At 35.6% G+C, this 16031-nt stretch overlaps 1 protein-coding gene across 1 annotated transcript; it reads left to right on the top strand.

The window, feature by feature from the left end:
* Nucleotides 1–853: 853 nt before the first annotated feature.
* LOC107622161 (ADP-ribosylation factor 3-like) lies at nt 854–2646 on the top strand. Its single transcript, XM_088501304.1, has 3 exons — nt 854–873; nt 1379–1490; nt 2530–2646. The coding sequence occupies exons 1-3, from the start codon at nt 854–856 to the stop codon at nt 2644–2646; spliced, it is 249 nt and encodes an 82-aa protein (XP_088357430.1).
* Nucleotides 2647–16031: the final 13385 nt, after the last annotated feature.

The raw sequence follows: 16031 nt of genomic DNA, 5'->3' as shown, positions 1-16031 counted from the left end.
GCGTTGAAAGCTTCTGAATCGAGCCACTATTTCAGTCTGTTTTCTTTTCTTCTTCAGTTTTCATTTGTTTTCGTGTGGAGTGATTCCTGTGGTTAAAGTTCTCTGACTCCAGTTAGTTACTAGATAAAAGTAAAGCATTTAATTTACTGAACTATTTTATCTATGTATCTTCCATTTTGGTTCCTTACTCTCCAAATCAGATTTGACAGAAGCTGGTAACTGGAGTTAAATTTTGGAGCTGAACACTTTCTTTTCTTTTTGTTTTTACATCTATATATTTTCAGAAATCAGGTTAGAATACATATTCAAGAAATGTTCACATCAGAACAAAGTTAAATATTCACAATTTTTACAGTGATAATTATAATATTTAAGTATTTTTTTAATAATTTGAATGGTATGAACATTACAACTAAGCTGTACTTGTTTATGCTTTCTTTGTAGGTTCAACATGAAAACATGTCCATAGATATTATAGAAGTGTTCTGCAGGTGGAAAAGAATCTAAAGGGTTCCAGAGAGAAGCAACAATTCTCCATAGTCTTCAATAACTTCTATATGTGTGGTGGAAACTGCAGGTGGAGTTGCGAGTCCTGGTGCTTCTGGATCACTTTAATGTGACTTATATAGGTGAATTTGATGCTCCAGAATTTTGGTACCTTAGTTACAATTTCAATTTCAAATGAATATATGTCTCAATTTATATGTTAATGCAAAAGGCTTGCACATTTTTCTAGGTCCGCTATTTGCACATTTCTGGAACAGTTTCTGCTTATGAGAGCTTGACCCTTCGAGGTTATGATGTTGTTGCTGTTGTTTTGGGAGATCACAGCCTTCTAAAAGAGGGTCGAATAATGTCTTATATGCGGAACAAGTAAGCTTGATCATACTAGTTGCTATATTTGCTTTCTGCTTGTGGCATTACATAAAGAAATAATCTTCATACTCTTGAAGGATAAGCTATGTTCCTTATTTTTGTCTCGATTTTTCTTCTGTTTTTCAGTATGATCTCTACTTATATACTGTTGTTCACTTTTTCATGCAGGCTTCCTATTCTAGTGCTACCCTCTGTTCCAAAAGGTTTGTTTTGAATGGAATATTTGGTTTCATTCTCAAAACTTTTTTGATTAATTGCCATTTGTCTTTTATTTTGTTATTACTATATTTATCTATTTAGTTATTTTTAATAATGCTTCTTAAATCTATGAATTTTTATTTTGCAATACTACGGAGAATATCTTAGGAGACCAAACTATCTTGAACTTGCTGCACTTAGTGTTTATGTGTAGTCTACTGAATATAACTCTCTTTTATGTGTAGTCTCCATTGCTTTTACCAATCTTTTTGCTTTTGGTGTATTGTTGTAGTTTTCTTTCTAGGCCTTATTGGAGGTGTTACTTTCCAATTACTCAAGCAATAATCTATGTTGTTGATTCAAGTGATACCGATAGGCTTGTGATAGCTAAGGAAGAGTTCCATGCTATTCTGGAGGTACGTTGTTCCTCATTTGCATTTTGCATCAATGCTGATCATATTCATTTATAATGAGCAATGCTCTATTAATCAAAGCATCAATACCAATTACAGCCTGATGACCACATCCTTCTAATATCTTTGTTACATAATCTTTCTCCCGTCTTTTAAAGAAACAAGCAATATCTAGAAAAATATCCTTTTTCATAGAATCTAAACCATCATAGCTTATTTTCAATACATCAATAATGTCAGATGTGAAGACTTCTTTATCTTTTCAATAGAACTATGCCAAACCGCAATAGGCCTACCATTAAGATAGGAACCCAATACTTTAAGTGCCAATAGAAAACTACCACTATACTTGATCACTTCTTTGGACAAATCCAAAAATCCTTCTGCAGGTTCGGGTTGTTTAAATGCTTTCAGACAAAAGAGATTAAAGACTTCACTATCCACTAACCCTTCAACTTTCCAAGTTTCATGCGGTTCCTTTAGCACCTTTTAGTAAAGTTAAAACTTTGATGAGAAGCTATCTACTAGTTCCAATTGCTTGGAAGATAATTACAATATTGTATAGATACATAATAGTATATCCTATTTATGCCAGGTCGCCTAATGATACGATTAATTAATTTAAATTTTTAAACTATTAGCTTTGTGGTTGTTTAGAAGTTAGAACCTTATTATCTGATCCATGATACGAATGTTGCCAATTATATATTTTAAACTTAACTTCCACTCATATTGTATAATTGATTACATATATGTCAATAAGAAAACTTAATTAATCTTATCTCTCTCACATTTCACAATGAATATTAAGTATATTGCCAATCAGGTAAAAGAAAAAATTGTCTGCTAATATATACTTTAATTTAATTATAAATATATGAAGGTTTAATTTAGGTTGTATATAGTAAGCCTTATGCATTCAAGGTACATTAGGAGCACAAAATTTCATTGATTCTATGGAATTTGGAAGATATCGATTGAACTCTCATCGATTTGAAATTTGGGAACATTTTAAGGAAGTTAATTTTATCTCTGTTTGCAGGCTGACTCTGAAGTTCACATACACTGGAAAGGTGCTACTGAGATTGTCCTAGCCTGTTGTCCACGGTACATTGATGCAAATGACCAATTGATAGACATGGATGAGGAAAAGGTTTGAAGATACACAAAAGATAGTCTTGTTTTGTTAGCTATTGTTGGTCTGAAGGCAAGTATTTCCTCTGAATACATGTCTATCATTGTCATTGATGTTTATATAAAGTTTATTGTGTTTTGCACACTCATTTATAGCAGCCAATTTCACCTGTTTGCTTAATTACAATTGTCTATGTCAACCAATATCTTGTAAGTGGATTCTGTGCATTTGCATTTAACACAGAAATCATTAATAAACTCTAACTTATGATAGCATTTGACTCTAAGATACGCTTCTGCTGGTTAAATATCTTATTCTTAATCTCATATTTGACATGCAGGATCCTTGTCGACCTGGAGTCAAAGATTCAGTGGAGCTTTGCCAAAAATATGGGGTTAAGGTACTTATTTTCAATCATCCTCGATAAAATTGTTAAATTACCATGTCCATTGTAAAGGTTGGACCTATTTTTTTTCAATTTGAGAGATCTATTTTGTTCCTAAATTATCTTAATAAATGATGCATCATTTATGGATAGTATTTACATCTTAAAAAATAATTTATTTCTGGCATTACTATATGGGTATTTAGGTAGTTATTCAATATGCCAACCAATGAAAGGTTTGTATATAATTGAACTGCACCGTTTTGGATTGCTTTTGTATAGTGTTTTGCAAGCTAAAAATGAATTTGATATTTTGAGCATAACTCTTGTATCTTTCAAAATCTATGCGGTTGTAGGTTGTGAGACGGGGACGTTCTGTGTATGCAAATATTCAGAAATTTATCTAGTTTCAGCTTACAGTAAATGTAGCAGCTCTTGTTATAAATGTTGTTGCTGTTGTTTCCTCTGGTGATGTCCCACTGAATGCAGTGCAGGTCTGTTGTCTCCCTGTGTTTTGCTCTCTGGCTTTGCCCCTCAATTTATGTTTCAGCTGATATCCCTGTTGTCTGCATATTCATTGCTCTTTCTACAGATTTTGTGGGTGAATCTTATCATGGATACTTTGGGAGCACTAGCATTGGCAACTGAACCACCAACTGACCATCTTATGGATTGGGCCCGAAGGTCGGAACTTCAGTTTCTCTAATTGTGCCTTTTTTTTTCTTTGGATCATGACATTTTCTTGCTATGTTTTTCTGGTGTTACAGCACCTGAAGAATATTGAAATATTAGAATATTGAAATATTGAAGTTGTTTTTTTTTTATTTTTTAAAGAAAAATAGTAATAGTTATGTAGCAATACCATATGCAATTATATTTGGAACTATTGATATTGGAAATTTTTTTTATATATAGAGTTATGTTTTATATTGAGGAATTGTGTTATAAAAAATTTAGTTTTTAAATTTTAATATTAAAAAATAAATTTTTAATTTGAGAATATGTAAATGAGATGAGATTAATGATTGATTTGAAATTAAAAATAAATAAATAATTACAAGATTTGTGGAGGTTTTAAACCGTCACAAAAGTGATTTAAAATTGCCACAAAAGTCCAATATAAAACCTCCACTGAAAGCACACAAAACCCCCCACTGAATAGATTGTGGAGGTTTTTAAAAACTCCCACAAAAGACCTCGTGGCACCTCAAATTTTGGGGGTTTTAGAAACCTCCACAAACCATTTGGTGGGGGTTATAAACCTCCACAAATAAAAAAAAAATTGCCACAAATAAAGAAAAACCTTGTAGTGTTTGTCACTAACGCTCTGAACGCCCCTTCTCACGTTAATTGTCTTAACGTGGCCACTAACGTGGTGGTGATTGCCATCTCCAACGTTAGTGACAAAGGTGAGTATCACTAACATTGGCTCATCATTTCTTTCCTTCACGTTAGCTTCCATGTTAATGCAATTAACGTAGCAACTAACGTGGCTCATAGTGGCTTAGTCCAACGTTAGTGACAAAGGTGAGTGTCACTAACGTTGGCGATTCCTTGCTCCTCCCACGTTAGAGTTCACGTTAATGTAGTTAACATGACTCTTATCGTGGCCAATTGGGCTTAGTCCAACGTTAGTGACAAAGGTGAGTGTCACTAACATTGGCATTGTCTTCCCTTTCCACGTTAGAGTTCACGTTAACTGAGTTAACGTGACTCTTAACGTGGCTAATTGCCAATTTGGAGCGTTAGTGGTATTCACTTTTACCACTAACGCTGGACCTCCCTTTCTCTCCACGTTAACTACCACGTTAATGTAGTTAATGTGGCAATTAACATGGGCCATGATGGTTTCAAAGGCGTTATTGGCAATCACTTTTCTCATTAACGTTGCAAGTTTATTCCCATTCCACGTTAGTGGTCACGTTAATTAGATTAACGTGGCTGCTAATGTGGCTCTTCCTTGCTTCCTTTGTCCTGAAATCAAGCAAATAAAGTGCATCAAAGCTCTAATCCAAGCTATGAGACATGCATTATCCAATTTGTCATTCAATTCATGCATAATTCTCATAAAATCATATGAAATTCACAATATTTGCTTGAATCAAGATGTAAGTGATTATCTACCCAAAACTTGCTTATTAACTAAGAAAATGCATGAAACTACCCTAAAACAGTAAAGAAAAGGTCAGTGAAACTGGCCAAAATTCCCTGGCATTAGGATGCAGTTCTTTTCTTTTATATACATGTGAAAACGGCGGTTTTGAACCACCATAATCACCAGAACTGCCACCAAACCCAAAGTTAATTATGGCAGTAAGCAAAAATGCCATAATAACCGGGTATTACGGCGGTTCTTTAAAACCGCCGTAATATCAATGCCATTTTAAACTCTTTTTTTTTGTAGTGAGGCTACGCTTTTCAAATGTAGCCTAAAAAAAGTGTGGTTGAATGGGTATTTTTCTTGTAGTGACCCCATATCATCCTCTTCATCATCAAATATAAATTCACATATAATTAATCATGAACCAACATCATTCAATCTTAACTTAGAGTCTATTAGCCTAAGTGTCTTGAAACTTTACATATTACATAAAAAAAACTGAAACCATACCTTGGCCCACTATCCTTCACGCACAAAATCACTTTACCACAAGCGTTCAAGCCCTCACCGAACACCAAACAACACCAAGGACACTCTATATCATGAAAAACAACAAGAATCAAATCTAGGGTTTATGGCATTCAACTAAACACATGGGTTTAGTGATATCTTACCTTGTCCAACAAGTTTTGTGATAAAACCCACTACTCACCCAAGTTAGATGACACCTAAACAATAAGAACACAAAGAAACTTAATAACCCAACAAGCCATTTTTGAAAATGACATAGAGCAGAGAAACTAGAAAGAAAAGGGTGATTTTCTTACCACTTTGTTTAGATAGAAATGAAGAGCTCGACAAGAGCTTTGCGTGGCTGCAAACGGCTCATCAATCAGAGCTCCGTAGCTCAAGATATGGCGAAAAGAAGGAGGAAATGAATAGTGCTCTTCTTCCTCCTCTCTTCTCTCAAAACTAGCGCCCCTCTCTCCCTCTTTGTGCTTAAAATGAGCTTTCTTGGCTCATTTAAGGGTTTATGTATGTTGGGCTTAGGCCCAACTTGGGTCCAGTCCAACCACGCAGCATTTTTGGTTCGTTTGGTCCGACTTTGGGTCAAAACCTTTAAGATTAGCTCCCGGTTTTTGATAATAAATTTTCTTTGTCCTTTCAAAACAATAAATTCAATTTTCAAAAATCTTATTTTCCAAAATACGCGCGTACCGGACAGACTAGAGCCGGTACTGCCGGCTTAAGTGTCGGTATGCATTTTTACAAAAAATTTTGGCAAAAGATACATTTTTCCATTCAGAAAAATTTATTGAATTCAAATTTTACCTTTTTATTTTAAAAATATCATTTCTATATTTTGAACCTATTTCGGAAAATTAAATTATTATTTTATTAAAGCGGTTATTCCAGTTATTACAAGAAGAGGAAGAAAATTCAAGAACCAACATGTCAAGCTAATGACATTAAAAGAGCACTTGTTGGGAGGCAACCCAACTTTTGGTAACAATTTCTTGCTTTACTTAGTTTTACTTTCAAATAATTTGGCATTAAAATGCATAGAATAAGCTTGGTGTTGTCATACAACAATTTGATTTTCAATCTTCACTAGGTACTTGCATCATTTTAAAATGAAAGTATCACACCAAGTTTGGTGTGACCACTTACCTTTCATGCAATGTACCATGCACAACCCACTTATTAATGCAATCACAATGTTTCTTTTCTTTGTGCCTTGATTATTATCTTTAGTTTTACTTGCCTAAACACATGCACTACTTACATCATTGTTTTAAGATATTCATGATTAATTCACAATTCCATCACCACTTTTCTCACTTGTTGCTTAAGGACAAGCAATCATTCTAAGTTTGGTATTGGAGGGAGAGAATATAAGGAAAATAACAACAATAAAGATGAACTACAAGGTGGTTAAGTTCCTTTTCCTCTTATTTATTTTCTATACTTTCAATCTCATGATTGTCTTCTATTTTTTTATATGCACGTGTGTTCTTCTTTTTGAAAAAGTATAGTTTGATTTTGAATTGTAACATGTTGCTTTTACATCATAATTACCATCTTAAAATTTGTGAGTTAAAATAATTAAGCATCATGATCATAAATAAACAAGGTAATTAAAGAAGAATCTAGCATGAGCATATAAGTATTGGGAGGCTGGTATGACTATTTTCGCTCAACTGCATTTGAATTTGTTTAATTGAAGTTTTCATCTAGGACATTTTATGAAATTTTTGAAATTTTGAAAACCTTGAAGAAGCAAATCAATTAAGTCAACTAAAGAAAAATGGAAAAAGGAGAAAGTTTAAGGCTCTGAGTACCGATGACAATTCATTCATCAAGTACTTGTGGTGTTTATGTATCAAGCAAAAAGATTGAAAACAAAACACTTAGAATCAAGGCTAGGCTCAAGTGCAAAGCACTCCCTCAAAACTCAAGGCTCTAAGCATCAATGATTAGAAAGAAAGTAAAGAAAAGGAACAATTGAGCTTAAAGAGTCCTCTAATTAAATGCTTGTGGTGCTTATGTATCAAGTGGAAATATTTGAAAATAAAGCATTTAGAGTTGAAGCTTTTAACTAATGGTGCAAAGCACCCAAGAAGCTAAGCTAAGAAAAAGATGAAAAGCTTGATTCAAGGAAGGAATATAAAGAGAATATTTCATAAAGTGAGTTAGATAGAAACATCAATCATTTAAATTTCTTTTGTGATTGTTGCATACATAGTAAACTAGCCAACCATGAACATTAAATTGCTACTCTTCTCACCTTGGATTGTCAAATTGTATTGCATGATTCTTTATTTACTTGAGGACCAGCAAAGTTTAAGTTTAGTGTTGTGATGCATGTGCATTATGTTGTGTTTTTCTATACTTGTTCATATAAAAAATCAATTCATAATGCTTAATTATGGAAGTGTTTTGGTGATTTAATTAAAATTACTTGAGTTAATGAATTTTATAGAAAATGATAGAAAAAGAAGTAACAAAAGTACTAATAGAGGAAGTACACTCCTAAGGTGGAAAAAGAGTTGGAAACAAACTCAAAGAGAAGCAAAGACGATTGGTAACCCTGACCTCTTTATACTCTAACAAGAATAACTAGAGCTACAAAATCCAAATGCGATGATTCTAGTGCCATTGGAAAGTAGACTTTCAGAGCTTTTCAACCATGTTTAACACTCTATAGTGAACACTAGATTTGAGGGTACAAATCGCTATTCTTTTAGCGACACAAAATCGGCGTAAAACAATTTCTTGCAAACACGCCAGACTGACCTCTTCACATTCGAAAGGTCATAACTTGAGTTAGAGAGGTCCAAATGACGCTCTTTTAGCGACTTAGAAAGCTGACTTCCAGAGCTTTCCAATTATATATAATAGTTTATAGTGGACGTGAAGTTTAGGGCCGCGAACGACCCCATCTTTCAACATTGCAAGATTGCCAAAGCCCAAAGTGTCACCATGACACTCCACATTGGGCCACTTCCAATACCCCAATTTCTTCATTTATTCTTCAATATTTCAAGCCTCTAAAAAGAGAATTAAAATTTCACATTCTCAAGTCAAGCCACAATTAACAATAAATCAAGGCCACAAGAAACATCTAGAAGTAGTTAGAAAATTTGCATTTGATTGTAATTTCATTTGAATTTGTAATTTAGGTAGCTTATAAATAGGACCTTAGATTCATCATTTTAGACACACTATGAGGGGGTGGAGGTGACTCCACACCCCACTGTCATCCTCTTCCTCTCTTTTATTTTCTTTCATACACATTTTTGTAATTTTTTTTAGTTATGAGTTTCTAAGTTCTCTTTATTGGGAAAGAGAGCACTATTATTTTTCAATGGATTAATTTGATTTCTTTTCTATCTTCAATTTATCTTTCAATTGCTTCTTTAGAAAGATCTTTGTTCTTAATTCAAGAATTCAATTGTCTTGGGAAATAAATTGAGTTCACTTGGATTCTATGTGAGCCTTGGAAAATGAATCATAGAATCATGCTTGAAGATCTTTCTCACAGTTGAGTAAATTTGGGTTTATATTTGATATTGTGACATATAATCATCCCAAACCTTGGGTTTATGCGATTGTGTGGCTCTAAATTAGAGACCAATCTTCATCTCTTCTCATGAGCAATTAGATCAAAGAATTGGTAATTAATCATGTTAAGAGAGATTGAATTACCAAAGAATTAGAATTCAATCACTTATGATTTGCCAAGAGATCAATGATTTTATGATTGAAGAGGAGATGAAAACTATTGATCCTAAGAATGCAATATCTCTTGATATCAACGTTAATTTCATTCTTAATTCTTGTTATTTACTTCTTGTCTTTAATTCTTGTCATTTATTTGTTCGCTTTAAATTCTTGTCATTTACTTATGCACATTTATGGCTTTATTTACTTTTGTACATTTATGTCTTCCAAGTGTTTGTAAAAATGCTTCACTTAGTTTTACTTTCTAGTCATTTACATTCTTGCAATTTAATTTTCAGCACTTTACATTCTTGTCATTTACTTTCTTATTCTTTATTGCTTTCATTTAATTTCAAGTCATTTACATTCCTTATTTACTTATCACTCAAAATTGAACCGTCTAACTAGAATAATCAATCAACTATTGCTTGCTTAATCCATTAATCCTCGTGGGATCGACCTCACTCATAGTAAGTTTTATTACTTGATACGACCCGGTGCACTTGCCCGTAGTTATACGAAATAATTGTTGTTCATCATATCACATGGGATATTTACCACCACCACAAAATAATTCAAGTTACTATACTAATTGTGGTTGGGGATATCAAGATCAAGGAATGATGGGGTTTGAGCAATCAAACCAAATGGGATACTTTCCAATGTCTCAAAATGGTTCATACTCCTATGAATGGAACAACTATCCAAATTATGATTGGGAAGGTCAAAACCAAAGGGAATTTAATGTTCTCTATCCCATTCATCAAGAGCTATCATCTCTAGATGCATTTATGCAAAATTGTCCAACCTCATCTCCAAATTTTTCATATCAAAAATTTTCACCACTTGAGTATGCCTCAACACAAAATTCATTCCAAAACCCACAACCCACACAAACTTCTCTAGACCAAAGATTCTCAAAACTTGAATCCATGCTTGAAAGTTTTAGAGAAGAGGTGAAAAAATCTTTGGGCAGAACAAGAAATCTCTTTCAAGAACATTGAAATGCTTTAGACCAAATGCTGGGTACAAGGGAGGAATTGGAAAAGCAAGAAAAAGAGGTCCCTATACCAAGTGAAATCCCAATAAAGAAGGAGGTTGTAAGGGAGAAAAATAACCAAGGGAGTCCATACTCCAATGAAGTAGAGAGTTGTAAGGTGGATAATTCAATTGAACTATCAATCCAAGAGGTTCTTGATGAAGAGAACACTCCAACCATCACACAACACCTAAGTCTTGAAATCAAGGAAGTGAAAGCAATCAAGAAAAGCACTCAAAGAAGGATTGTGACCAAGAAATAAAAGATAACATCCATGAAAAAGAGAAGGTCAATAAAAAGCAATACAAATCCCACCCCAACAAGCAAGAGGAATCAAGCTAATAACAACAAAAGAAGGCATGTTAGGAGGCAATCAAATCTAGGGGCATCAATTTTCTCTTCTTCTCCCTTGAAGTCATTTATCTTAACCAATTGGAAGAAGAGGAAGAAAATTTAAGAACCAATATGTCAAGCTAATGATATTAAAAGAGCACTTGTTGGGAGGCAACCCAACCTTTGGTAACAATTTCTTGTTTTACTTAGTTTTACTTTCAAATAATTTGGCATGAGATTGCATAGAACAAGTTTGGTGTTGTCATACAACAATTTGATTTTTAACCTTTACTAGGTACTTGCATCATTTTAAAATAAAAGTATCACACTAAGTTTGGTGTGGCCACTTACCTTTCATGGAATATACCATGCACAATCCACTTATTAATGCAATCACATTGTCTCTTTTCTTTGTGCCTTGACTATTATCATTAATTTTGCTTGCCTATGTAAGACCCAGAACTTTTGAAAAGTCTTATTATTATCAAGTCTCAAATCATATAGTTATTTATAGCCTTAATTTCGGAAATCATTTTATTGAGGATAATTAAGCCAAGTTTTGATTTATTGAATTTGAGATACGTTATGATTATTATCCAATTTTACAATTATTGGATTATTTTCCTGTATTCAAATTATAAAGTTGACAGTTGTGAAATAATAAGAATTTTATATGATTTGGGCTAGATAAGAAATATTTTAAATATTAGTACTGCTATTTTGAAATATGAAAAAATTAAGTATATTACTTTTAATTATTTGGTTGGGACATTTTATTGAAAACGATTTTGTAAAATTGATGAGCAAATAGTATTTTTATACACTATTATTGTTGAATTAGAATTTATTTCTAATTACTACATTATACCTATTTTTAAGTGAAATTACTAAAATGTCCCTAACCCTAATTTTTGAAAAGGAAAATCCTAACCCTGAAAACCCTAACCAGAACCCGTTTCCCCCTCTGAACCCAGTAGCCGTACCCCACTTATTTCCCTTCACCCTCTCATTCACAGAAACATGGAAAGAAAGAACGGGAAAAATCAGAAATGGAGACTGGTCCAGAAGAAGAGAAGGAGAGGGGGAAAGGATCGGCGCCGCCGGCTGGGTACTGCCGCCGTGACCGCCAGACTGCCGCACGCGAGGAGCGCCGCCGACGAAGCCGCCCCGTTCATCGCTGCCCAGTCGCGGTTCTGCCACCATCACCCCATTCCGTCGCCTGAGGAGTGTCACGAAGGCGAGAGAAAGCTCGTGCGCGCAGGGGAGAGGAAGGAAGCGCTGGTTGGCCACCGCACCTCGTCCTCGATCGCCATTGAACCGCGCCAGACCCAGAACTGCGAACGTGAGGGGTGCGATGCAGGAGCCCGACGCGAGGAAGAGGGAGTGTGCGTGCACGCGCAGGAGAAGGGCAACGCTGCTGTCACCGCCGTTGCTGAGCTGCGTCGCCGTCAACCTTACCGCAGTGTCAGTCGCCGTCCTCTATGGCAGAGCCAGAGAGAGAGAGAGTTCGGGAGCAGAGCAGACGAGAGAGATATGAAGGTGTGCTGGGAGTTCAGCCACCGCGCCCGGCCGCCGTTCGCGTTGCCGGCGCCGCCTCCGTCGGAACTGCCGCCGTCAGAAAAGAATTCTGGCCGTCAGGAGTGGTTCTGCGACTTCCGAGACCACCGCCGGAGCTTCTGGCTACTTCTGTCGTCGCCGGAAAAAGGTGCCGGTAAGGGTTTTAATTGTGGTTTCTGTCCTTTTTGAATTCCGAGAATACCGTAGTCACTGCGTGTTGGTTTCAGTTGGCGCAATCGGAAATTGCCGTCGCTGCCGCTTGAGGTGGCTGCCAGGCTGCCGTTGAACCGGTTCAGAGACCGCCGCTGTTCCGGTTCAGTTGTTCCTTCTTCATTCAGTAAGCGTTTTCGATTTGAAAGCTCTCTAGTTACTATTCTGGCTTCATACACTATGGTTTTGCGGCATCAATTGCTATACGATTGAGTTTCGGTTGTTGTATGTTACGATTAGAGTTGTTGAGATTGTTGCAAACGTGACTGGGAGCTGAGGTTTTGGTTGCCGTCAGTTCGGGTTGAGGCGGAAAGGACTCTGTGAGACGTTTGGGTTATGGAATTACGTTTTGAGGTAGGGGCGCTTTCCAAAAACTATATTTTTATATGTTGGAATTATTACATATGGATACTGATGTGAGAAAATGTGTAATTGGTGATTGTATCGGCCTTATGTATTATTTGATTGACTCGAATGTTTATGGATGTTGGTTTGGCTGAGTTGTTGTGCGGCTTTGTGAAATGTAACGTTTTGAAGCTGATTCTTTAAATATTTGAAATCTGAGTTCAATCCATTGAGGATTGATTTGAATTGAGTTGATTATTTTGATGATGTGAAAGATAGAATACTCTTGAAATTCAGCCTGGATTACTTTAATTGACTTGGTTTTGGGACAAATGCTTTGTTACTGAGCCGTTTCTTTAAAGCTTTGGAAATGAGTTAAATCGGTTGATGTTGATTTGATTTTGAAACGGTTTCCTTGAGATATGCCACTGAGGCGACTGTTGGATTCAGCTTGCTTTGAATTGATTTCTGGTTTTGAGCTGTTGAAAAGGAATGAGAAATGGTTTAGTTGGGACCCGAACCGGGTGGCAAAAGTCCAAGTTTTAGGGGAGGTGCTGCCGAAATTTCTACAAAATCCTAGTCTTGTTTGAAAAGTTATTTAAAAAGGGTCGGATTTGAGAAGTTGTATTATTTGATTTATTAAGAGAATATTTATATTTTCAAGCTTAATTTATTTAGTGAACTTTATGCCTTGAGTTTGACTTATTTAGAAATGAACTATTTTTACCATTTAAATCACTGAAGGAAAGAATGATGCTCTAATATTGATTTCAATATAAAAAGGAGCTTTTAGTGATTTCAAAGGAATCTAGACTTTTGATTGAGTAATTAAGTTTGAGGTATTTTGGAAGAGTTAGAAAAATGGGTTCCAAAAAAAAAAAAAGAAACCTAAAAGTGGTTTGATTCAAATGAACCGGTTCCTTTTCAAATGAGTTGATTTTTGGATCGGGTTGGAATTTGTGATTTTGTATGGTCGGTTTCATAATAAATTTAGTTTCATTTACTTGAACCGAGAATCCATGATTTTAATAGTTTCAAGGAATTTTAAGGAAATGATATAGGTTGACCTTCCCTAAAGACTTGGGACTCTGCCGAGAAACTTTTGGTATAAAATTCCATTGTTGTATGGGTGATTTTGAATACTTTGAAATAAATCCTTAACTTGCCATGGTTTTGGAAGTTTTGGAAAGAGAATGCCGAGAGTGGCTTTGTTTTAAAAAGGGAACTCACTTTGAGTAAATTTGGCTTATGAGCCTGAGATGATTTGAGAAACGAGATTTCTAAAGCCAAGGCTGAAAAGAGTTGAAACTTGATCTCAAAGTGAAACGATTTGAGAAAAAGTGATTTGTGGCTTAAATGCCGGTTTTATGAATTTGATGATGTTGAATGGTGGAGGTGCCATTTTGTTATGAGCCGGAATGGCTGTGTATAATATTGATTTATGGCGGAGTGCCGAATGAGTTATGGGCCGTATGGCTGATTATGAATTATGAATTTAAGCCAGATGGCTGAGATGGATGTTGATCCATGGCTGGGACTGAATGAATATATGCTTGAGATACCTGGGTAGTAGCAAGGGTTGTGGTTGGTCCCACTTGCTCCAGGTTAGAGACTGTGACACCTGGGTAGTAGCGGTAGTAGTGGTGATTCCACTCGCTCCAGGTTGAACTTTTAAACACCCGCCTGGGTAGTAGCCGCAGTAGTGGTTATTCCACTGATGGCTCTGGGTTGAGCGGGCAGTAGCAAGGGGGTTGTAGCTCAAACCTACTTGCTCCGCGATGGGTGTTTCTGTCCATGGTTAGCTACCAGGATGTGTCGGGTTGGCTATATAACCGACAGATGATATCATCAGCCACTAGGGACAGGCATGCATCATATGCATTTATGTGATATTGTTTGGGTGTGCATATTATACTTGGTTTGCTTATGTGATTAATTTCTAACTGTTCTACTTGTAATAACTGTTTGTTTGTGCTTGCATCTTCCTATCTGTGTTTGCAACTGGGACTCTGTTGGATTGTGGTGATTGGTTGATGGTTGGATTGTTTGGGCCTAGGGCCGTGGTTGAAATGAAATGGACTGATGGTTGGTTTTGGTTTTGTGTTTCTGGTTTCGAAAAATACAAAAGGCTGTTTTGGTTCAACATAAATAGACCGTTTTGAAAGGCTTTTGAGTTTTTGAGAATTGAACTGTTCCTCTTTCAGAAAAGAATTCCGAATCCTCTTTTATTGTAAATTGTTGTTTTTGAAAAGAGGCATAAGATGGTTATTAATCACTGGTACGGTTTATCTTCACGTATCCTATTACAGTAATTCCCAAAAACCCTCTACTGAGAACCCTTTCGAGGATGATGTTCTCACCCCCCTACATTTTTCCCCTTTCAGGATATGGGCGCAGAAGTTACGAAGAGTTTATTTATTTGTTGTTGAGATGCTCTGTATTGTTTTAGTTATGGTTTATTGTACCCTTGCCTTTATCTTGATATATTTTGTAAGAGGGATAGGAATTGTATTGGTTAATGCTTGTAAAGTCATTTATATATATTTATGTATATATATGGATGTACTCTTTATGAATTGTTGTAAGTTGTATGGTATTTATGGATGTACGTTATCGAACAAAAGTATTTTTGGGAGCGGTATCACGGTTTAAAGTTTTAAACAGGCTCATATTTTAGTATTAAATAGTATAAGTGTCGTCGTAATGTCCGATCTATCAAAGTCGCGCAGCCGGAAGCGTGAGCTTTGGTAGTTAGGGTGTTACATTATGGTATCAGAGTAGTCCTTCCTGTAGAGCCTGAGGGATGGACTGACTATGCTTCAATTGCATACTCTGAGCGTTTGTCATGTATTAGGTCTTGTCGGATGACGAGAATTAGGGCTTTATGCACATGACGATCTATTGATTTAACGCTGTTAGTCTTGCATTGCATAATTCCTGATATTAAGTTTGGCCGGCTTAATACTAGTGAATTATGTATATGAAAGCACTGATGGGTTATCATAGATGAAATATGAGTTTTGAGCAAAGCAAATCGCGGGTTTTGGGAACGTTGGAAACTATTTCTCGAGGCTATTCAGTTTTGTGTCTTGATTTCTGTTCAAGTCGACCTGTTCTTTCATATCCTGATTTGAAGTTCTTGTTTGCTAATCCTTTTGAAATGTAGTTTGATTTTTCAACTCTATCCCTCCAATCATATGCATTGTTGTTTTGAT

This window comes from Arachis ipaensis, chromosome B10, assembly GCF_059453495.1.
Source record: "Arachis ipaensis isolate K30076 ecotype BB chromosome B10, ASM5945349v1, whole genome shotgun sequence".
NCBI lineage: Eukaryota > Viridiplantae > Streptophyta > Magnoliopsida > Fabales > Fabaceae > Arachis > Arachis ipaensis.
Note: the sequence above shows the minus strand (reverse complement) of the source record. Positions and strands in the feature narration are given on the sequence as shown.